Raw genomic sequence first — 23,892 nt, forward strand, 5'->3', positions numbered from 1 at the left:
CAAGAGTTTGACGTCATTCGTTTTCGTTTCGTTTAGTTCCCGTTGGTACAGAAATAACACGGAAGGAAGTGGTTTCAGGCGTGAATTTGACGAGATCTGGCTGACATTTGAATTGAGACATACATCATATATTTTTTTAAAGTTTCGTCAATGAGAAAACTTCAAACTGATTCTGTTTGCCAACATAAATGCAACGTAATGGGTGTGTTTGCTATTTCCACTAAAAGGCCTTGAATCCTTGCCGGTTCAACTCCATTTTTTGTTTTTGTTGGAGAGAAAATGTTTGTTGCAAGAAATTTACTAAAGCTACCACTAGGTGTCGTTAAAAAAACATGGCCGCTGTGTTAGGGAGGTGTGTGTTACATTACTAGTGTTAGTCTGATCAAGTAAAAAGACGAGGCTTGATGGTGCGGATGATTAAGCCGATCGCGGGGGTGGACGTGATGAACGCGTTCGACAGTCTTCGTCCGTGTTATTGAGTATCTCTGTAAGAGAGAAGGGAGAAGAAAACTTCTTCGACGTTGTGTGTGTATGTGTTTCTTTAACGGGGGCGGATGTTTTGGGGAGCTTTTCAAGACTTCACGTCATTTGGTCTTCCCCCTTTTGTGCGTGTTGTGTGTGTGTGTGTGTGTTGTCAAGAAGGCAGTAGGGTGAGGGTGTCATATTCAAACAGTGGCCTACTCACTTTCAATTGTTCTTTTTGAATCATAAGTGCAGTTAATGTGATTCACCTCCCTGCATCAATTTGTTCTTGTCTGCAGTTCCTCGTGGGCCAAGTCTGCTACATTCACTCTCTCCTCTCTACCCTGAGAATCGGGGAGTGTCACTATCCAGAAGACTTGCTCAGTTGGGGGTAGCATTTTTGTTACGGGAATAAGTTTGCACATTTCATTGAACAAAAATGGCTCACGGTTCTCCCAATGTCAACTGTTCGCTGGACGAAATAGATCTTAATGCCCTCAAGGTCAGCCTTGTACAGTTTCCGTCTCTTTTAAAAACACATCTGAGTCCGTTTGTGGTCATGATTGTCCTAATTTTTACTATTCTTCTCTTTTCCCACCTACTTTTAGGATCCAGCTGGTATTTTTGAGCTAATCGAGGTTGTTGGAAATGGAACCTATGGCCAAGTGTATAAGGTAATCAGAACATACCCATTCTTAATGTTTTTTTTGAACATCCCATCGGGCTTATGATTTTTCAAGGACCGTAGGCACAATGGTTCCATCTTGCTTGGATGGCCTGTCGATATGCTTGAAACCAGCACAAAGCAAAGTTACACCTTGCCCATTAATAATCCCTCCCTCTTTTGATTTCGTCGTTTGAGCGTGTTGAAACGATCATTGCACAACGGCGGACAGGAAGTTGAGGAGGGGTAGAGGGTTGGTTGAATACAAGGGGGAGGGTGACTGACTCGCTGATTGGATCATATTGTGATCCGGAAATGGCGACTTTAGAAGCAGTTTAACAGACCATTAATAAACTTCAAAGTTTTTCTGGGGGATTTTGGGGGCCCGTGATGAGGCGATTAGGTAACGACTTGAAAAAGAAAAAAAAAAACGAAGGGAGTAAAAATTCCGTCTTAGTGTAAATAACTTTCCCCATATGCCAAGAAGGGTGAGCAGCTGCTACTGATCATGTGACCCTCGACGACCCTCTCTCTTTCCTTTTCCTTCGTTCTTCCTGCAGTTCCTACTCCCCCCCCACCAACGATCTTGGAGTTCTCACTATCTCTTTCTTGGCCCAACTCTTAAAACAAAAAAATAAAGGAAAACGCAATTTCCATTTTCTGGAACATGAGCTGCACACTTGCACCCCCAAGCCTCTTGCTTTAGTGTGTTGTTATTTGAAAATGGAGGGAATAGTTTGTGGCTGAGACAGAGAGAAGGACTTCTGTGTGTTGGAAGGACAAGTTGTTGTCACTTCCGGATTTCAACGACGTGTTTGTTTGTTCCATGATATAGGGCCGTCACACCAAGACGGGTCAACTTGCCGCCATCAAAGTCATGGACGTTACCGAGGTAATGGCTGTTTTTGTATTGCACTTCATAAATAAAAAATTGTTATCTTTTCCCCCTATTAAGTGTGAATGGCTTAACCAGCTTGCTTCTTTTGCCCGCCCTAATGTCACATCTAATGTTCGTTTGGTTTTTCCCATTTTTTTTTTTCAGGACGAAGAAGAGGAAATCAAATTGGAGATCAACGTCCTGAAAAAGTTTTCACACCACCGCAACATCGCCACCTATTTCGGCGCTTTCATTAAAAAGAGTCCACCCGGCAAAGACGACCAACTCTGGGTAAAATCAAATAACATATTCGGGTCGCTTCTTTTCTTTACTATACAATTGAGCTATGGGATTACGTTTTTCACGTGGATTCCGTACAGTTCCACTCTACTTGGATGCCTCAACTAGTGGCCGTTCGTTTCTTTACTTTAATTCATTCTCCTTTTTTTTTTCGTTTGTATTTCCGACAGCTGGTGATGGAATACTGCGGTGCCGGATCAGTAACGGACCTGGTCAAATGTAAGTTTTGCGGTTTTATAGTAATGATAATTCATCAAAATGTCCGAATCAGACACACACGCACATCGAGATTCCGACACGGCCTTAAAAATCTAAACAAAATTTTGTATTTTCATTTTTCATCGAGAGAGAGAGAGAGAGAGAGAGAGAGAGAAAGAGAAAGGAGGCCAAGTTCATTTTTGCTGTTCCAGCACGATGACGACGCCTTCTGTGGTCATGCTGAAAGATGATAGAACCAGTTTGTTGGTCGGCAAAGAAAGAAAGAAGAAGAAGAAAAAACGAGATAGCAGACGGAGAGAAGAAATGATTAAGATCCGGTTGAAACCTTGAACCTAGTCACGGCGGAAGTGACCACCTGATGAAAGAAGACTCGTGTTCTAAGGGTTTTACTTGTTTCTCCTTTTCTTTTTTTCTTTCTCTTTGGCTCGGGGCAACGGTCTTAAGAGAGTTTGTTTGCGGGGCTCATTGGGTGGTTGTAGGAGGAAGATCGTAGGGGGTATTTTGAAGAGGCGGATTGCCGGAATCAACAGCCATATGGCATACGTGCTTTTTTTTTTTTTTTTGTTGGTTGTATTGGCCTCGTCGTGTTTATTTAACGATATTCTCTTTCATCTTTTAGCTCGTGTTTCCTTGGCTTTTTTTTTTTTTGTTTCTCCAATGCCAACAGCATTGGTCAATCCGGAATTCTATTACGAGTCTTTTCTATCGGGGATTTGCCTGTCTGTCAGTTAGCGTGTGTGTCTGCTTGTCTCATTAGTTGGTGACCGACAAAGAGAGACGTTGATTGGGTCGGTATGTGTCAGGGCCATCTGTTACGGCTACCGCAGCAGCTGAACGTGACATTACGTAATCCGACAGGAATTTATTTTCTTTGTTTTTTTGTTTTTTCGTTTTTGCTCCGGTTGTTGTTGTTTCACTCGCCTGTAGCCACCAAGGGACAGAGCCTCAAGGAGGAATGGATCGCCTACATTTGCCGAGAGATCTTGCGTGGCCTGGCCCATTTGCACGCCAACAAAGTCATCCATCGTGACATCAAGGGACAGAACGTTTTGCTGACGGACAATGCCGAAGTCAAACTAGGTAAATGAAAGAGAAAACGTTTTTTTTTTTTTTTTTTTTTTTTTAAATGAAAATCTAAAAATAATGATGCTATGTTTTTGTGTAGTGGATTTCGGTGTGAGTGCCCAGCTGGACCGGACGATCGGCCGCCGAAACACGTTCATTGGAACGCCTTACTGGATGGCCCCGGAAGTAATTGCTTGCGAGCACAACTCTGAAGCCACATATGACAACCGGAGTGATTTGTGGAGTTTGGGTATCACTGCCCTGGAAATGGCCGAATCCCAGCCGCCCCTGTGCGACATGCATCCCATGCGAGCTCTTTTTCTGATCCCTCGCAATCCTCCGCCTCGTCTGAAATCAAAGAAATGGGCCAAAAAATTTCACAGCTTCATTGAGACGGTTTTGGTCAAGGATTACCATCAGCGTCCGTACACTGAGCATTTGCTAAAGCATCCGTTCATTCGCGATCAGCCTACTGAACGACAAGTCCGTATCCAACTCAAGGATCATATCGATCGGTGCAAGAAACACAAGCAACAGAAAGGTAATAAAAACAAACAGAAAACAATCGACGAAAGGAATAAGGAAGGCGAAGTGTTTTGCCAACATGGTGACAATCGCCTCGCGTTATCAGTACTTTTCTTTTTTTTAATTATTATTATTATTATTATTGAATTCTAAAGTTTTATTATTTTTCTCGTATTTAACGAGCAGAACGCGAAGATTACCGATATAGCGGTTCAGATAATGAGGAAGAGGAACACCCAGTGGCGGGCGAGCCGTCTTCCATCATTAACCAAGTTCAGGGTGGTGATACACTACGCCGCAATTTCCAGCAGATTCAGGTGTGGAAAAATTGCTTTCTCTTTCCTACATTTTTCAAGTTCGACGGTGTGTGGTTTAGTAACTTATTATTTCTTTGTTAAACCAAATCAGGAAGGTAAAACGCTGACCAGCCCGAGCCCCAAGGACCCGCGAGAAGCTCGCGAGCGTGAAAGGGAGCGCGAACGTGTCGAAAGGGAACGAGAACGCGAGAGAGAACGTGAACGTGATCGCGAAAGGGAGAGAGAACGTGAGCGTGAAAGAGAGCGAGAGATTCGCGATCGCGAGAACCGCAACAGGGGAGGCGGCAAGGAAAGCAAACGGGACAAAGAAGAGTTCATCGATCCCAGCCCGCCGGCTAGGCCTCCGCTCCCGCAGAGACTCATCGGTGAGTTTTGAATAGAACACAATTGCCTGACGTTTCGTTTTATTTAAACGTTTCCACGTTTGTTTCAAGTCGTTCCAGATCCACCTCCACCTTCTCGGCCACTTCCTCTTCCTCCAAAAGAAGAACGGAAGCAGGCCACGCCTCCAATATCTTCCCAGCAGCAGCAGCAACATCACCGTCAGGGTCATCACGGACAGCAACCTCCGCAGCAACCGCCAAGGAATTCTCAGCTTTTCAAACAAGCCCAAGCTCGCAAACCCGAGGTCTGCCAACTAGAGTCGTTGGTTCTTCATTCGTAATTCCGTTTTTAGCTAAATTTTGTTTCGTTTATATTTGTAAGGAGTTGGACGTACTGGCTGCTCATTTGAATGAACTCGGATTGAGCGGCTCGCCGGCTGCTGCCGCTGGTCCGTCTTCTACCGGTGCTCCGCCTCATTCAGCTTACCCTGTTGCGCCTAGCCGTTCAAACGGCAATAAAGCGGCTCTACCCGAGCCGGCCTCGCAATTCGCAGCTGCAGCCGCAGCTCGTGAAGCTGCGCGTGAAGCGTCTCGTGAAGCCGCTCGCGAGGCAGCGCGGGGAGTTGCCCGCGAGGCTGCCAATGCTCGCGAAGCGGCGGCGGCCGCAGCCGCCGCAGCTGCTGCTGCTGCTGCTGCCGCCCAGCACAGCGATTCCGATAATGAAGAAGAACCAGTTGCTCGTGGAACAAGGAATGATGGAACCCTTCTCGCCAGTGATCCACCCAAACCACTGTTAGTATCCACCTTGATTTCGCACTCGAAATTTTGCTGGAACACATTTTGATGAATGCAATTTTATGTTTTTTTTTTTTTTTTTTAACAGGCCCAGCGAACCAAGCGTCGCTGCGATTAAAGAAGGTAATAACGACATTTCGTGATAATTCGTTCAGATGAATTGATTTCCTTTTGCAATCGGCATGGGTTTCGAATTGTTTTTAGGAACGGCAATGGGAGCTGGCGCTCCGAATCGGCCGCTACCACCGACACCGGATGAGGATGCCAACGAACGGACGCTGATCATGAAGCGGGTAAGTCCCTCTTTCTTTTTCTTTTTAAACCAAAAACGACGAAATCGCTTTTGTCCTTCCATCCATTTTGTTTGGCCAAATGAAAACAACAAAACGATCCGCCCCTTTGCCACCTTTCCACCACTTCTATTCCTCTGACAAAAGTTGCAGCTCGAAAGAGGTGGCACAGGGACACGGTGATGACCACTCTGAACCTTACGTTGGGTGTCGGTTGTCCTATTTCGTTACGAACTTCAGTTGATTTATTTTGTAAATTTTACGTTGCCGTTTCGTTTTAACGTTTGCGTTGGAATGACTTGTTGTTGAGCCCCACCTTTTTCTTTTACGTGTAAACGTTTGTTTTGTTTTTTTTTCTGACAAACTTGGCCATTCCGTACTGGGCCAGGAAAAAAAAAAAAAAAGCTAGCACAATGTTTCATCAGAAAAAGGAAAAGCATTTTGATAGCTTCTTTTTTCGGGGTTCAGACATGTGCTGTTACATCCTTGGGTTTTTCGACGTGATATTCCCTTTCCCACTACTCTTGGATGTTTGGCGTGGGCTTGTGCGGATGTTTTGTTTTTTTTGTGAATCGCGCGGACGGCTACCCGTCGACCCTTGCACAGTGGAGTCAAAGCTCCATCTATGTACATAGAACCATCCTCCTTTCCTTTCAACCTGTCCCCCCCCCCCCCCCCTTTTGTTATCCGCCGCTTCACGGCCGCTTGTTTTGTTTTTTTTTTTTTGCTCGAATTCGCGCGTCCTGTATTTTTTGAAATGTGGAACACGTCACGGAAAGTAGATGCTGAAGGACTGGGACTTTGCCCAGTTTTTTCCCAACTGGAATGCGCCGCCGGTAGCGACAGGGACGCGCAGCAGCGAAGAGCCGATGGAAGAGAAGAGTAGCAGCTCGAGCGGAAGCAGTTCCGGACGCGGGGTGACGTCCTCGACGTCGGCGGCCACTCCGCCGCGGATGCACCGACGCAACGAATCGGATTCGGCTCTTTCCGGCGTGGCCAAAAATAGCGATCCGCTGTTCAGTTCGCGCATGCCGTGGGTCGGTGGCCGTCACCGCAGTATCAGAGAGCCGACGCTGTCCAGCGACGAGTCCGTCAGCTTGACCGAGTTTAGCCGCAAAGCTTCGCAGCTGGAATTGCGGACCAAAAGGGACGGCACTCTGACGGGCGAATTTGCCCCGCCGCGTCGCGAGAAGACGGACATACTCGATCTGCGCCGGCTCGAGCTCAAGAGGGAGCTGGAAGAGCGGAGACGAGCTAACGGAGAGACAGGCCGTCACAGCCAATCAGAAGTCAACGGATCAGCCGTGACGAACATGCCCACGTCTCGCCCGTCGCGACCTCCCCTCTTGAAATCCACCTCCGAACCTTGCGCTCCCCTCGCTCTCTTCAGGGACCACCAACAGGTGACAGCTGGGCTAAAAAAAACAAAACAAAAAAGTCCTCTCGAAACAAAAGACGAACGACAACAAAACAAAAAGCATCCAAAACAAAACAAAATCTTGCCATTTCCTTTTCGGCCAGCTAATGTTTCTACTATGTTAGTTGTCTTCTGCGTAATTGAACGGTGGGCACTCCCCGATGGCTTCTCTCTTATTTTTATTTTTTTTTTTTTACTGGGCCACGACAAAACAAAGTAATCGCATCTGCCTTCGGAATAACAAAACACGAACGCGCCCATTTCCCGACCTAAAATCAAAACAAAACAAAAAAAAAAGACTCGTATATGGAAATCATTCCACAAAAAAAAAACGAAGGAACCAGGAACCGCATTTTCCTATCATTTTTTTTTTTTTTTTTTTGTTTCCTTCAAAACAAAACAAAAACTCTGAATCACGCTGGATTGTCATGCGCGCTCACTCTCCCCCCCCCCCACCACCACACGTTGCACGTTGAAGGCATGTTTTTAATGGGGGCACTTAATATGAAATTTCTTTTTCGAGTCGGTTTTCCAAACGTCACGTTAAAGAAATAATGACGTCAGTAATTGGGGAATAGAGTTGATCGCTTTTGATGCATTTGTCCTCGTCGCAATGGAAAGCACCTGTTTGCTCTGTGTGTGTGTGTGTGTGTCGCCACTTGTTGTTCCTGTTTTCTTTCTCGTTTGCTTCTTGCCGTGTTTGCCATTGCATGCATTTTTACCTCCTCCCCACTTCGTGTTTCGATGTGCGTGCGGATATTTTTTTTGTTTCTTTATTTTCATCGTGACTTTTTTTTTTTAGGAGTATGACTAACACGATTTTCTCTCTTACGACCTTTTCTTTGTTCCAAAAAAAAAAAAAAAAAGACATTTTCTTTCTTTTTCTAAATGTTTAGGAATTTCCTTTTTTTTTTTTTTTTTTTTTTTTTTTGAAAAAAATATTGTTTTCAAATGAATGGATTTTGTGCGTGCGTCATAGAACCGAGACGAGCGGCATTCTGAAGCTCATCGGATGGACCCGTCATCATCAGGACATCACATGGGCACGCCCGGATCACGTTCCAGCACCGTTTTGCCAGACCTGCTCTCTCAAGTATGACGTCATTTTAAGTTAACGAATTTCGCTCCTTTGTTTTCTTGAATGCCTATTGACCTCGATTTTGTTTTTTTCTTAAACTTATATAGGCATCCACACCCAGCGGCCATCGGCTAGACAAGTCTTCCAGCGAAGAGGTATGTGCAAATGTTAAATCGCCGATCTTCGTCGGCCACAAATTTGCCTTCCCTTTTTTATCTTTCTTTTTTTTTTTAAAGTTATTTCTTTGGTTTTGGCTTTGGTCATTAACCAAACATACAAAAAGAAAAAAAAAAAAAAAAAAAACAGTTACTAGATTGGATGTGGCATGGCTCCACCCTTGTCCATGCCCTTAATATCCTTAACTTTTTACGTTTGACGTCCATAGAGTGTCTCTATTTTTTATTTTTTTTTTTTAATGAAATTTTAAGTTCAACCATCAATACCGCCAGATGATGGTTTTCTTAGAAAGAGACACCTTTTGTGGAATGACAGTGTGGATGGCCTAGACAAAATCCTTCGATTATTAACACGGCTGAATAACCTTAACTTAATGATTTTTTTTTTCCTCCGCTCGAAAACTGTGTGCTAATTTAAAACAACAAAAAAAAACAAAAACAAATGAAGAACTGGCCATAGCTTTTCTGACGGTGTTTTAGGTATCCTTTTAAAATTTTATTATTTGGTTTTGTTTTTCGCGCGAAACCGCCTTAATTACCATCAACAATTAATCACCGGTGATGCGTGTCTGGCGTGCAGGAATGATACTTGTTTCTCTATGTGATGTGCTGTATTGGTTTGGAATTTGATCCCCGCCCTTGGCTTTTTTTTTTTTTTTTTTTCTCTTTCTCTCCTTTTTTTTCGGGCCTATTTTTTTTTTTTTTTTTTTTTTTTTTTTAAATCTCCATTCATCAACCCCCTCACCCTGCATTACTACTTTGGCCTTTTCTGGAAAAGCAGTATCGTCAAGCGTTGAATAAATCCACCCCGCTTCATCTCCAGCAGAAACAACGTTCGTTTTTGACGTTCGGCTTCGGTGCCAGTGGTAGTAGCGCCGGTGGATCCTCTACCGGAACCGAAAGGTCTTCACTGGCAATCGCTGGTGGAGCCGGCGTTCCGCCACGGCGTGAATCCAACATAAATGTCAACGTAACGCCAACGTCTCATGACGCCGTTCCCGACACGCCTGAAATCCGCAAATACAAGAAGCGTTTCAATTCGGAAGTACTCTGCGCTTCATTGTGGGGTAAATTTGATATTTTTCATTTACATACATTCGAACCGGTTATTAATTGTTTCCTTTTTTTGGGGATTTAAAAAAAAAAAAAAAAAAACGAAATTTTTAGGAGTCAATTTACTGATTGGAACGGAGAATGGCTTGATGTTGTTGGACCGAAGTGGTCAGGGCAAAGTGTACCAGTTGATTTCGCGCCGACGATTTCAACAAATGGAAGTCCTCGAAGGCCAAAATATTTTGGTGACAGTTTCTGGCAAGAAGAACCGCGTACGCGTTTACTACCTCTCGTGGCTCAAATCCAAGATCTTGCGTACTGAGGGCGTTGGCGACCAGAATATCGAAAAGCGCAACGGCTGGATTAACGTGGGCGACCTCCAAGGCTCTGTTCATTTCAAGATCGTCAAGTATGAAAAGATCAAATTCCTCGTCATTGCTCTGCGTGACAGTATCGAGATCTACGCTTGGGCACCCCGCCCCTATCACAAATTTATGGCTTTTAAAGTATGCCCGCCCGTCTGGCGTGTTTTTTTTTTTTTTTTTTTATCATTATTATTAAATAATTTTTGTTTGTGTGTCCATTAGTGACATACCAAAAGCAACAGATAAATTATAAAAGTATTTCCTTTATTTTTGTTTCATTGACAGTCTTTTGGAGACTTGGCTCATCGTCCTCTACTAGTCGATTTGACTATCGAAGAAGGAACTCGTCTCAAAGTCATTTATGGATCGGCTGAAGGATTCCATGCCATCGATCTGGATCAAAGCTCAGTTTACGATATCTATATCCCAAAACACGTAATGAAAACAGACATTGAAATGGCGTTTCTCGCATGACATGTTTTTAATTATTTTCGTTTCGTTCATTCAACTATGTTTAGATTCAAAACGCAATCACACCTCATACGATCGTTACTCTGCCCAACTCCAACGGTATGCAAATGCTTTTGTGCTACGACAATGAAGGTGTCTACGTCAACACATCGGGCAAGGTGAGTCACCATCAGATATCATTTATTTTAATTGCTATTTTCTTTTTTTTTTTTTTTTTCTTTTTTTTTTTTATCACCTTCGTTTCATCCTTGAAATTGGTCGTTTGCCTTGGCTATTTGTCGGGTAAAATAGATGCTAAAGAACGTGGTGCTTCAGTGGGGCGAGATGCCGACCAGCGTGGCCTTCATCGGCATCGGTGAGATTATGGGCTGGGGCAACAAGGCCATTGAGATTCGCAACGTGGAAACTGGGCACTTGGACGGTGTTTTCATGCACAAGAAAGCCCAGAGGCTGAAATTCCTCTGCGAACGTAACGATAAGGTACGCCTTTCACTCCCGTCCAACCTTTTCTTTTCTTTTCTTTTTTTTTTTTCTCTCTGTTTGAATTGAGTCTTATTTTTGGATTTTTCAAACGCTTGTTTGCCTCTCGCTTCAGGTGTTTTTCTCGTCAGCCAAAGGTGGCTCGACGTGGCAGATCTATTTTATGGTTCTTAACAAACCCGGAATGGCAAATTGGTAAAACGGGAGGAAAGAAAAAATGACAGCGTGAGCAAAAATAGATGACAAGTCGCGAAACACCGGAGAAACAGCAGATAAAAAAGCAATAGTAATAACATTTATTAGTACACAAGCTCAACATTCAAAGAGGTAAACAAACAAAAAAAGAAGAAGAAAAAAAAAAATGGGGGAAGAACAAGAAGAAAAATTTTACCAAAACAGGGCACATCTAAGGGAATCGATCATGCTGTACTTACGCCACATTTGATACAACATTTAAATTGACTCATCACGGGCCGTAAGAACAATATTTAAGTTCGTACATTAGTAAAAGAAGGAAAAAAATTGGGAAAAAAACAAAAACAAACAAACAACAAAAGGCGAAAAAGTCGTTTCTCATCACGCAGACTTCAGTTGCCTTTCGGGAAGAATCCAAAAGAAAAAAAATGAATTAAATAACAACTTTTTTTTTTCTCTTTTTTTTTTTTTTTGAATGGGGTGTTGGGGGGAAGGGGAGGGCCTTGTAAATATTTCATATGCATCTGAGAAATGGGCAAACAAAAAAAAAAAAAAACGTAAGCCAGACATAGAAAAATTTCCTTTTCAGCAAGCTTTAATTCTAAAATAGAACCCGTAGATCGACCATACATCGCCCTATTTTTGGTACTTTTTACACCCAATCAGCTTCCTTTATCCTTTATGGTTCCTTTCCTACTCCTTTGATCGTATATGTTGCTTTTTTTTTTTTCCCTGTTCTTTTCTTGTCGATAATATACCCCCTCCCCTTCTCCCTACACCCATTTTTGGTGTACGTGAACACACACAGACACGGGCAATAGATCCAGCTTCGAGAATCGAAAGATGTCTTTGAAGAAGTATGGTGTAAAAAGGTTGTGGCAAATCATCTGCACCTTTATTTTGTATCTTTTGGAATATTATCCCCGTAGCGTTATTTTTTTTTTTTTTCATTGAAAAAATTTGAATGGCCTTTCAGAATCGTTTACACACATCAAAAGAGAAAATTTTCCCTTTTTTTTTTTTTTTACAAAATGAAATAATAATAATTTTGTCCTCTGTCGCCACGTTTTTTTTTTCTACAATTTGGAATAGAAAACCCTGTTTGTGCTGTGCTGTGTGTTTGTTTTGACGTACACGATGTTTTGTTGTGTATGTGCGATCAATTATCGTGTTTCTATTTTTCAACGTCTTCATGAATTCCCTCCCCAGGACACCTGGAAAACACAGGCGATCCAGCGTCATTCGTTTCCCCCCTCTCTTGCTTCACATCCTTCCGATTCAAATCGATCCTGTCTTTTTCCTTGTTCCTTCCGCCCGCTCTCACTCATCCAATCTGCTGTTCTTTACTCGCCACCGATCCACATTGATGATGATGTGCACGATTTTTAACCAAACTGGGGCTTTTCTGTTTCATCAAAGAGTTAAAAAGATTGAAGCAAAAAATAAAAATAAAAAAAAAGTGAAAAATAATACAGAGGTAACACATTGATCAATCCAATTTACACTCATTCCCAGCACATCAAACGCATGTGTGTAAAACACTACAGCAAAAACTTGGTAAGTTGCAGGAAGAGTCAGTTTGCAGCACTAAGAGATGGTTAATTGCCAATTCTACAATACATAATTGTTGCCTAGTAGATGTAATCAAATCCATGAATTCGTTCACCAGTAATATGTGTTTAAAGTGAATGTAATTTTCACCTTGGAAGTTTGAATAGGGAAGTGTTTTTACATTTCTGCTTGTGTGGCAACACAGCATTGAAAGTCGATCTTCGAACGTATGACAGTTTCTCAAGTAGACTTTTCAACGTGAGTGGAATATTGCAAATCAAATCTGAACGTTTCGTAGTAGCGTTGTTCGTGTTTCGAAGTGTTGGTGACGCACTTCATTTTGATTAGACATTCATGTTAGGGAAACATAGCTCAAGCTGGATATTGCCTAGTGATATTTAGGATGTTACATTTCAAGTCCTGTTTGATGGCACACAGGTGATGAATTTTTTATAGTATTTGCAGTGTTTTGCAACAAAGATGTAAACTGTAAAATCTGTGCAGACAATGAACAACCAAAAACACAAAAAAAAACAAATGACTACATGGATAGCAATCATTTCCCAATGCAACAAAATATTCATAGTTTGTAGCAGAAGATTTTTTGGTAAATAAACCTAGAAGACATTCTTAAAGAGTGCTATTTGCTAATATTCTGCAAGAATAGGATCACCCATTTACTTCTGTCTGGTAATAACCATGTCTGTTCCACTATCCCCTTAATTCTGATTACAAAATTAAGGGGATGGTTTTAAAACATTTGCTTCGATTATTATGTGTGTGGTAGTGATTTGAAGTGGTATACAGGTCGTACCTGAAAACTGAACTTTAAGAACTTTGAAAGGCCATGTTATGTTCATTTGCTATAGTTTACGTTTGAAACTACGCAGATCTTTTGTAACTTGTGAAAGAGAACATAGTTCATTTTTTAAATTTTCGAAATTTTAACTTTCAGTACAACTTCCGGTTTGAAAATGCCTAATAACTCACCATCTGTTGGTCTGAATGAAAGAAGAACCACATTTTCGTAGTCCTCGTGAAATTTGGGGTCGTATCCATGTGTCAGTAGGAAATACCCGAAAATCGTCAAAAATCGCAAATTTCCCTGAACTATAGTTCAGGAAAAATCGCGATTTTGGCCAAATTGGACTTTTCGCCAAAAACAGGTCAAAATAGGTCAGACACACCTTAAATTTCGCGAGGATCATGAAAATCATATTTGTTTTGTTGTGGACCCAGTATTTCTGGAGATATAGGCTACTTCCGGTCACTTCCGGTTTAAAAAAATTTTTCAACTTGGCAAAAAGTAAAAAATTAACATTAATAAGCCAAACATTTTAAGCATTTTGATCATATATGAAATGGTGTAGTGGCTTCTTTCGTGCTTGTTTTGTTACTTTAGTGTTAGTTGAAAACATAGCATCCTGTGTATTACATCAGTTCCATCATTATTGGTCCTTGGTTTAGAAAATAATCCAATAATTCTTGGAAAACACTCTGACTAGTTTTCAAACTTGTGTCTTTTTAATATTTCGTGGAACCATAGTCGTACTTTATTCGCTTATATATCAATGTTATGTTGTTTTTTGGTCTAATTTATTTACATGTGTTATGCAGGAAAAACAGGAAACAAAGTCCTGCCTTTTGCTAAGCTTCGCCTTCTCTCTTCTCGCCTTTTTTGTTTTATTAATATAACAGTTATATTTTCTGCAACATCAAAAATATGATGGTGTAACCTTTAAATGTTTATGGATTAATTTCATAGACATTCGAATAATAATTCGAAGGATTCGAGTCGCAATGATGTGTAAATGGTTGAAAGGTACTGGATCGACAGCAGTAAGGGTAAACTAAAAAAAATTGAATGGAAGTTTACCCTATTCGGTTTTATAAATAAAAGAAGCATAATATTTAAGAATTACAAAAATCATTGTTATGCATGGTTTGAAAAAAAGAAAAATATAGTAGATAATCGCAATAACGGCAATACCGATGTTCATCCTATAATCCTATTCCAATGCAAGGGTAGGGTAAGACAAGAGGAAGGGGAAAACATATAGGAAAAATGGCAACGTGTTGGCCGAGTTTCAGTTTATGCTGTTGGCGGCTGAAAGTTCGTTACATTGGTTCAGACATCGACGAATGCTACAATTAATACCACCAGTAACCAGTTGCAGTGAGTAATATGTAATAAGTACATGGTAATTATCGTGATCGACGTTTTCATGAATCTATTGAAGGAAGAGAAACAATAGAAAGCCTACACTGTACATTTTACCTAAACTTGTTTCACAAGCGGATCCATTATGCACGTGTCACAACCAGCCAGCAGAAAAATTATACTGAGTTACATTTCTCACTTATGGATAAATAAGGTTTGAATTTCTGAAATATAATATCTTGGATCATAATAAATAAGAATTTACTTACAGGCAATAATACTGAAGCTGTTAAATGTGGGATAATTTGTTAATTGAAAACAGTGTTTGAACCTAGTTCATTCTGAAAATGAGTCAGCTGTTTTACGATAGAATTTTACTTCTTAACACCTACTAAGAAATATTTCTCTTGATAGGTAATTATGAATTATTCCCATTTATGCTAGACCTTTCTTGTATTTACTTTAGGTATCGGTTTGTGGTTCAACGGAAGTTTAATGGAAAAGCTTTGAAGTGAATCATAGGCTATTAAGTAAAAGAAATTCCGTAAAGAGGGGAGGATGTGCTGTTCGCTTTCCACAAAGGCCTCATGTTTTAACATAGCAATATCAGCTAAATTACTTTTTTCTTTAGTTTTATGAAAGGCCTTGCTATGGATACCCACCCAATTATCGTTTTACGATGAGCCTCAAGCGGTTCTATCCTGTCTCCATGGGGTATCAATTTACCAACATGTTATGATTGACAGTTTGAAAGTAGGATCTTCATTCCTTTTACAGGTGGGAGACTGGTATGACGAATTCAGGCCCGGAAGCTGTGATATGCGATGAAAAGGAACTGCTTAAGTGGATCGTCTGTGGGGAACGCTTTAACAATTTTGATAAAGTCGTCCTCCAGGTAAGCCATTTTTCAAAACAGTATTTTATGGTTTGGAAATATCTATTGGGTTTGCTTTAGGTTACAGGAAAAGATGTACCTCAATATATAACATCATTCGAAGAAGCCGGCCTTCGCCCACTACTACTACTACTTCAAAACATTAAGAATTCTGGCTACAGAAAACCAACACCTGTAAGAAAGCTTCAGTTGCAGTTATTCTTGCCAAAGGAGATTTGATTGCCTGTGCTGTCACGGGCTCCGGCAAAACGGCAATCCAATTAATTAACACTGTGTAATTCTGAAACCTTGATGCCCTCGTACTGATTTTATTCGAATAGGTCGGTATGAACTGGGTAAGTTGAAGTAAAAGTAATTTTGAGTGGGCACGCCGGTGATTACGGCTACTAAAAGGTCTAATTGCATCTAAGATACTCAACAAACCCTTCGTGATATTCGTTGATTAAGTCATCTAAAATTTTACATTTTTTCATGCAGGCGGCGTACTTGGTACCGGTTATGAACATATTGTTAAAACAAGGTGTTGCTGGTGCGTTTCATGCCATGGGGAAAAAGCCAGAAGTTGTAATTGTCGCACCCACTCGTGAATTGACCATTCGAATTCGCCACGAGGCGTGTAAATTCTCCTACAGTTCGGTTTTAGAGTCTGTGATTGTATATGGAGGAGCTGTCACGAACCATCAGCGGTCAAATCTTCAAGCTGGGTGCAATATTCTTGTCGTGATCGCGGGGCGATTCAACGATTTTCTCGACCGAGGAGTATTTGACTTCTCGGGGGTCAGGTTTTAAATTTTGGACGAAGCTGATCGAATGCTTGATATGGGTTTCGGCCCCAATGTTGAAAAAATTGTCAACCATCCAACGATGCACCCGAAAGTATGTTCTAGATGGCTTTTGAGTATGAAATTCGACTGATATAATACTATTTGTTTCTCTGTAGGGATTCCGTCGTGTTAGTATGTTTTCGGCCACATTCCCAGATGAAGTACAAGCGCTGGCTGCGACGTACATGGAAGACTACGTATTCGTCACAACAGGCATTGTCGGTGGCACCGATATGAATGTTGAACAGCTGTTTTTTTTTTCAGTGCTCGAAAAAAGATAAGAGAACTTAGCTGATCGAAGTTTTTCAAGATCTCGATGATGCCAACACTATCGTTTTTGTCGACAGCAAAAAGACGGCGGATTTCGTCGCTGCATTTTTCTGCAACAACAACTTACAAGTAAGAATTAAACCTGTTGTGAATTGGGCAAGGTGTCTTAACTTTAAATGTCTAGTATACCAGCATCCATGGTGATCGTCTTCAGAAATGGTATTAGGAATAATTTTGTGGCGACTAATGCTGCTGTCCGTGGTTTAGGTAATAGTGTCTGGGTTCTTCGTACGTTTTTTTACGTATTTGATGTTTGTATTGTTTTTCCTAGAAATCGCTGGCGTGAACTATGTCGTAAATTATGAATTGCTAACTGATATTGAAGAGTATGTACGTCGTGTTGGTCGAACGGGCCGCGAGGGAAATGTTGGAAAATCAATAAGCTTCTTCGACGAAGAAAGAGCTTGCCCTAACGCTGGAAAGTTTGTCATTTGTTATTTAAGGTAAGAACCTACTCCAGTTTGACATCTAATTATATTTCTCTGTCCTTGTGTTCGTTATTAATAATCCAACGTATTTTTATGTTTTTTGTTTAGTTCAACTCCGATGTACCGCCATTCATGCAAGCGATGGTCTCAGGTGTGAGTAGAATGGGTTACGACTTTAGCGCCCCTTCGACCCAAGGGGGCTTTGCTAGTCGAGATATGCGCCGAGTAAGTTTAGACCTAGGTAGTTTTTATTACATGTAGATCTAATTTAATCTATTCGCAGTTCGGCGATAAACCTGGATTTGCTGCCTTGCCTACTGAAGTTGAAGAGAGTTGAGATTAACTCAATGTCGTTCACGTGGTTGGCTCATTTCGAGTAATCCTAAATCAAAATTCTTATCGAAGAACATCTTGGAACTTACCTGCGGTGTCTGTTTGGAAATTTGATTACGTGTTTATTTTGCTAACCAGATACTTGAATATAGAACAAACTCATTTTGTTTAAGGTAAAAGTTAATGGGGAAAATTTTGTATTGTTCTTTTCCATGTTTTGCTGGGGTTTTTTTTTTATTTATCAGAGAACTACATAGTCATCAAAATCTCAAACAATGTATGTAAGGACAGTTATGGCATAATGGTAGCATGCTGTCCTACAATGTGAAAGGTCTGTGGTTCGAATCCCAGAATGGTTAATATTGCTTGGCGTGGTCATCACAGAAATTAACTGGAACGATGGCGTGGTCGTCCTAGAAAAGTTCTGGGATGCAACCGATCGTCGAGAAGAAAGAATTTTTGTCATTTTTCGTTATTTCGATAAATAAACATGTGCTGTGAAGAAAAGTACGCGCCTGGCGAATCCTAGTATTGAACCCTAGACCTTCGGCTTCTGAAGCCGATGCTCTACCATTAAGCTATTTCACATATTTTAATACTACTATTACTAATAGTAAATTTAGGAATTCGTTTTGGACTTAGAAAAAAAACGGAAGCTTCCCTTTCGTTGCCTGACCATCCACTGGCTCAGAACATTGAAGCCAAGACCCAGGCCACTTGGCTTTACCGAATACCGTTACCTAATATACCCGGAAACCTATTTTTTTTTCTCAGACGGACGTTTTGTTATTACGCCGTCATTTGTACGTCAAAACCACAATTTTTCTGTAGGATAACTTTAACAGGTCCGACTTCGTTTTTTTTTTTTGCTTTTCCGTTTTTTCTACTTGCCTATCCCTTGCGCCGTCATTTGTACGCCAAAACCACAAGTTTTCCGCAAGGTGTTTTTTTTTTTTTAACAGAACCCGCTTCGTTTTATTTAATTTTTTTTTTTTGGCTTTTTCTTTTTTTTTGTACCTGCCAATTGGTTGCGATGGCAATGGCGCATTTAGCGTCGAAACAAAAAACAACCATTACCACAATTCCAAATACTCTTCGGACCATTGTGTACTTGTCAAACACTACAGGGCAGCACAGAAGACGAGACGAGGAGCAGACGAGAGGCATTAGAGCGCAAAGTAACCAAGTCAATTGAAAGGGGGAGGATTTAGGGATGGTAAGGTTGATAAACTAAACAATTTTGTGTGTACATACATATTTACATATAATTAAATATACCTATAATTTGCCTAAAAACAGGTCTTTCTACTCAGGAAATTTCTTTCTTTTTTTCTTTTGTTTTCTCTTCGAAAACAGGAAAGAAATAAAGAAAGAGAAAATAGATTTATACTTAAAAGTGGAGGTAGTGACTACGACTTGTTTGCTTGGGCATTGGTCAACAGAAGGTGCATAGATGGAACATCACTTAGAGGCTAAGTCCTTAATGACACCAAGCACAAGGTAGAAAACTTTATTTTGAAAGTATGGTTTTTTTGTCTAATTAATCAAGAATAGTTACCTTGCAGATTCATAGTTGCATGGTTCTCTTGATTTTATTTAAAAAACTCAACATCTTCAACCAGCAATACCTTCAACACTTTTTCACCTGACATAAGGTCTGGAAACTCCAAAGATCCATGTCTCCAATGAGAGCTGATATCGTACATGACAAGCAGGTTGTGTGTTTTGGGTGATATGGTACTAATATTAACCACAAATATGTCAAAATTACTAGTAAAATTACACTGAATCTTGCAGTGAAGGCTAGGCAGATACCTTGGGGATATGAAGATTTTGGTAGCACAGTAAATTCCTACAGAAGAGTAGAGACCAAATTATCCTTTCTCGAGGAATCCATCAATCTTACATTCCAAATTTTTCTTGTTGCTTAAAGCCAAAACCAATTTAAGCTATTGTTTACATAAAGATAGTTGTTTACATCAATTTAAAGAAGTAAACATTACATTTCCACCTTCTGAGACATATTTCCAGTGTTTTATAGTTCTGATGCTTCTGTAAGAAAAAACTTGATTCTCTGCTAATATGCTAGAATTCTACTATACCAATTCCCGAACAGGCTGACAGGTTGTGGTTAGAGAAAGGCCTCATGATTCTTGAATTGAAAGCAGGGACACAGCCAGGTCACTTGAAACAAGTAAACGAATATATAATCAGATGTTTACAAAAACAAATGTAAAATGATATGTACAATGAAAGAGCAGTACAGCCTCTGAGACTGTGCCAGAAGTGGTTATGCTGAAACATGGTGGAAAAAACGTAAAAAGTTATCCTACCCTTGATTGCTGGATTACTTATGTATGTATGTGTAGCTATGTTCCTGAAATGAAAATGCACACTGTGAACGTGACAACATTCACTGCGAAACCAACAAAAGGAACCAAAGCTATGCAAACATACGAGACGAAAGTTTGTGTGATACCGAATTGTCTACGTCAAATAGGTTGTGGAAGAGTTCCATAAGTCGACTGTTGTTGCACGCAACTGGACAACAAGTGGAAATGGAACGGCGCGGCAAGAGACGAAACGGATTAAACGCCACGTGATATCTAACAACAAACAGGGATCCATTACCCTAAAAAAAAAGATAATTTCGTTTTCTTTCGTTTTGCTGCTATCGCTATCTACCGGTCAGATTTTTAGTTAATTCTCTACATACACCCAACGAAGTAAGCCCGACTTAATAAGCCCGAGTTTTCCGGTCGGGCTTAATTTTTTTTTTCTGAAAAAACTGACACTTATCGGAATTGGTTGAATATCACAGGGTATATTCAAAATTGAATATTGATTCCGGGAAATTGCTGTTTTCTAAAATTAAGTAAATCAATTTTGAAATACACCGAATATTTGACACAATGCTAGCGTGCCAGTACCCTACAGCACTTGCGCGATGCCGCAGACATATTCGGTGTACTTCAAAAACGATAAACTTCATAAAAAAAAATAGTAATTTTTCCGGAATCAGCATTCAACTTTGAGTATACCCTGTGGTATTGAATCAATTCCGATGAATGTCAGTTTTTTCAGAATTTTTTTTAAGCCCGACGGAGAAAAGTTGGGCTTATTCAGTATGGCGTATTTAGTCGGGCTTAAAATGTTTTTCGATCAGTGTATGTAGAGAATTAACTAAAAAGGTGACCGTTAGATGGCGATAGCAGTAAAGCGGAAAAAGGCCAATATTTTTTTATGGCAATCCGTTTTACACACAAAAAAAAAAAATTTCGCCAAAAAAAAAAAATCACACTTTTTTCTTTTTTCCGACACGTAGCCATCTACCGCTCAGACTCGTTATTACTGGCGTAGGCAATTTCAGTCCATTGGATGTCATTCGCAGTTAGTTCAGTAACGTGGATGGAGAATAACGCGTGGCTGGAGGAACAATTGAAAAATGGATAAGATAATACGACAAAAGGATGGTAAGAATAAACATTATTATATTGGTTTTGAATTATTAATTATTGTTTATTAGATCAAATTATGAAGCTGCAGGCCCAATTATTGGAACAACACAAAATATTAGATAACAGCAAAGCTAAGGATGGTAAGGCCTAATACGTAATGATTCTATTTATTTGCTTTTATTCATTTGTGTTTTGTAGCTCAAATTTTGAGTCTACAAGCTCAGCTAGGGGAAACGAACAAATTGGAATGACCAGTTTCCAAACAGTGAAGGAGGTTTTTCCAAACTCATCCCTAACTGAACATGAGTATGAATTGGCATTAGGTGAACACAGTCAGGTACCTAAACTTTTCAAATAAGAATTCAAAATAAGTATAGAATTTTAACAAACAATTATTTATTGTGTAGTTATTCAGTCTACCACCTGACAGTGTGTTAAAGTTAAATTCTGTTAGTGCTGCACTAAAAGAATTATTAGTAATAAGTCCATGCAGCGAAGGAAGTGAACAATTGTGGGACCGTATTTGGGCTGAAAATGGGTGTGGTACGGAAACCCAGAAATAGCATGAGTTCAACATAAAACATGAGTTAGGTACTTTTCGGTTTTTTGTCAATCGAAAAAGTATTTTTAATGCTATTATTTTGCATTCACAGAATTTTAATGGGGGATCAAGTCAAGTCTGGAAGTGTTACAGGATGGAAGAGTGAGCCTACAGTTGAAAAACACTGAAAGTGCATTACCATTAAGGTATGAGGTAAAGTAATAGAGTATGCAAATTGTCTAATGAGAAGTACCATCTTGTGTGAATGAATCCTGTGTAACAGCAATCCTTTATAGTTCTGTCACAGCTAGAAGCCTCAAATAATTCTGCTTCTCTGGCTAAAGAACAACTTGTCCTTTACGTTCAGAGTGTTGGTGAAGCTGGGTACTTAAATGGCCCTAAAGATGTTTCATTTCGTTGGCATTGCAGCGATGAACATCATACATGGACTTTTTAGGTATGAAAGGATTTTTCTTCAAATAATTTTGAATTTATGACAAAGCATTTCTCCTGCTTTTTGCCAACCATGTCTAATCTACCAAAAAAAATTTTATCCTATAGGAAAGGATTTTCATGTACTGGGAACACAACTATCAACAATGCAATATTCTAGGGGTGCTATTTTATCATTCAAGAGCCTTATACAATGATTTTCATCTGCTATTTGTATGGCTTTTCCCAAGCTTCTGCCAGAAGTTGAATCTATAAGTCATGTAAGTCACATGAGCAACAATTGAGATGCTTAATGGTGTTGTTTTTCTTTTCTCAGTATAGGTTAATAGTAACATTGGATCTGAAAAGATTCTTGGTTGGGGCAAGACACTGAATAAATTGTATTGATTGGATGGATGACATGACATTTCTATACTTAATTCGGATTCCCCAGACGGTATTTGATATTAAAAAAATTGAAGTGCATATCTGGGCTCCCTTCTTTTCTGAAGCCCCGTTTCCCCTTGACTCGTAATAAGCCCGTAGGGGGTCATGCCCCTACTGTACGGTATATATAAAAACAACATATACCGAGGTTTGGAGGGCTCTGGCCGGAAAGGGGACGTGGGGTGCCGCTTAGTCCGATGATGTGTTCACGGAGGGCGATGTGGCTACCCACAAATCCGAACTAAAGGTTAATCGCTCCTGTAAAAATGTTCCAAATCTTCAGCTCTTCTTCCGGCTTCTCTTAGCCAATCACCGGGTAATCTCCCCGGTGGGTCAACAAGGCAGTGTCTCCCCCTGCCTGGGTTGACGGCAACTTTTGAAAGGGCTATTGTGCCTTTTTAAAGTTGCAAAAATAATTGTAATGTGCAGAGAATTGTCAATAAATTTTTTATTATAAAATTTTTTTGCAAATTTTGTTTCTTTCGCTGTCTGTTTTCACACATTACATTTATCATCTTTTTTTTATTTAGCTTTCTCAATTCTCCTTTATTGTTTAAGCCACGTTTAATAGTAAGCATTGTTTCCTGTAAGCATAGTTTATCTGTAAGCATTCAATTATTATCGAGGGATCGAACCCTAGATGTTCGGCATTCCGCGCCGATGCTTTACCAATGAGCCATGAATCATATGATGTCAAGTTGGCTTTTTTCTAGTCACTTGCGGACTTGCATTTACACTTTGAATAAAACTGAAATGCAATACTGCAATATTATCTTCTCCATTTAGATGTAGATTTTTATACATCTAGTAAGGTTTGAACCCAGGGTATCAGTTATCGCAGCTGAATGCTCTACCACAGAGCTATGGACATTATATAAGCAATACAAAGATAAACATATAGTTGTGAAAGACTGCATAAACATCCTAGACGATAACATATGATATGCGATAATAAAAAATTTATATATATCTCGTGGCTCAATGTTAGAGCATCGGCGTTGCACGCTGAATGTCTGAGGATCGATTCCCATGCGAGTAAAACAATATACAAATACAAAATTACTTCAGAAAATATCAAGGTATTCCTTGTCTAAGTTCATGAATTCAAAAAGTGTAATAAATAATAATTGAATACTTACAGATAAACGATACAACGGTGGCAAAAACAATAAAATTGAATTGCGCAATCTGAATAAAAAAAAAAGTTGATAAATGTAATGTGTGAACAGACAATGAAGGAAACATTTTGCAAAAAAATTTTATAAAAAAAAATTTATTGACAATTCTCTGCACATTACAATTATTTTTGCAACTTTAAAAAGGCACAATAGCCCTTTCAAAAGTTGCCGTCAACCCAGGCAGGGGGAGACACTGCCTTGTTGACCCACCGGGGAGATTACCCGGTGATTGGCTAAGAGAA

At 40.1% G+C, this 23,892-nt stretch overlaps 1 protein-coding gene, 1 long non-coding RNA gene and 1 pseudogene across 3 annotated transcripts; all 3 read left to right on the forward strand.

Moving 5' to 3' along the window:
- The first annotated feature begins 319 nt into the window (after positions 1-319).
- Positions 320-12,561, forward strand: LOC130703722 (serine/threonine-protein kinase mig-15-like). Its single transcript, XM_057525172.2, has 22 exons — positions 320-964; positions 1,071-1,136; positions 1,962-2,018; positions 2,169-2,294; positions 2,474-2,522; positions 3,450-3,602; positions 3,688-4,128; positions 4,299-4,429; positions 4,521-4,794; positions 4,864-5,057; positions 5,135-5,544; positions 5,636-5,670; positions 5,752-5,840; positions 6,620-7,240; positions 8,234-8,347; positions 8,440-8,487; positions 9,287-9,575; positions 9,676-10,067; positions 10,212-10,361; positions 10,445-10,555; positions 10,689-10,877; positions 10,993-12,561. The coding sequence occupies exons 1-22, from the start codon at positions 902-904 to the stop codon at positions 11,074-11,076; spliced, it is 4,086 nt and encodes a 1,361-aa protein (XP_057381155.1). The 5' UTR covers positions 320-901; the 3' UTR covers positions 11,077-12,561.
- A 2,167-nt stretch (positions 12,562-14,728) lies between these two features.
- On the forward strand, positions 14,729-17,743 carry LOC130703692 (probable ATP-dependent RNA helicase vasa-like; annotated as a pseudogene).
- A 950-nt stretch (positions 17,744-18,693) lies between these two features.
- On the forward strand, positions 18,694-19,678 carry LOC130703728 (uncharacterized). 2 transcript variants are annotated; one of them, XR_009004803.2, is made up of 4 exons: positions 18,694-18,810; positions 18,894-19,094; positions 19,149-19,331; positions 19,392-19,678. It is a non-coding gene; the product is annotated as an uncharacterized LOC130703728 (long non-coding RNA). The 2 variants fall into 2 exon arrangements; XR_009004802.2 differs by having other exon boundaries at positions 19,160-19,331.
- The last annotated feature ends 4,214 nt before the right edge of the window (positions 19,679-23,892 follow it).

Source organism: Daphnia carinata, chromosome 8 (genome assembly GCF_022539665.2).
Source record: "Daphnia carinata strain CSIRO-1 chromosome 8, CSIRO_AGI_Dcar_HiC_V3, whole genome shotgun sequence".
Taxonomy (NCBI): Eukaryota; Metazoa; Arthropoda; class Branchiopoda; order Diplostraca; family Daphniidae; genus Daphnia; species Daphnia carinata.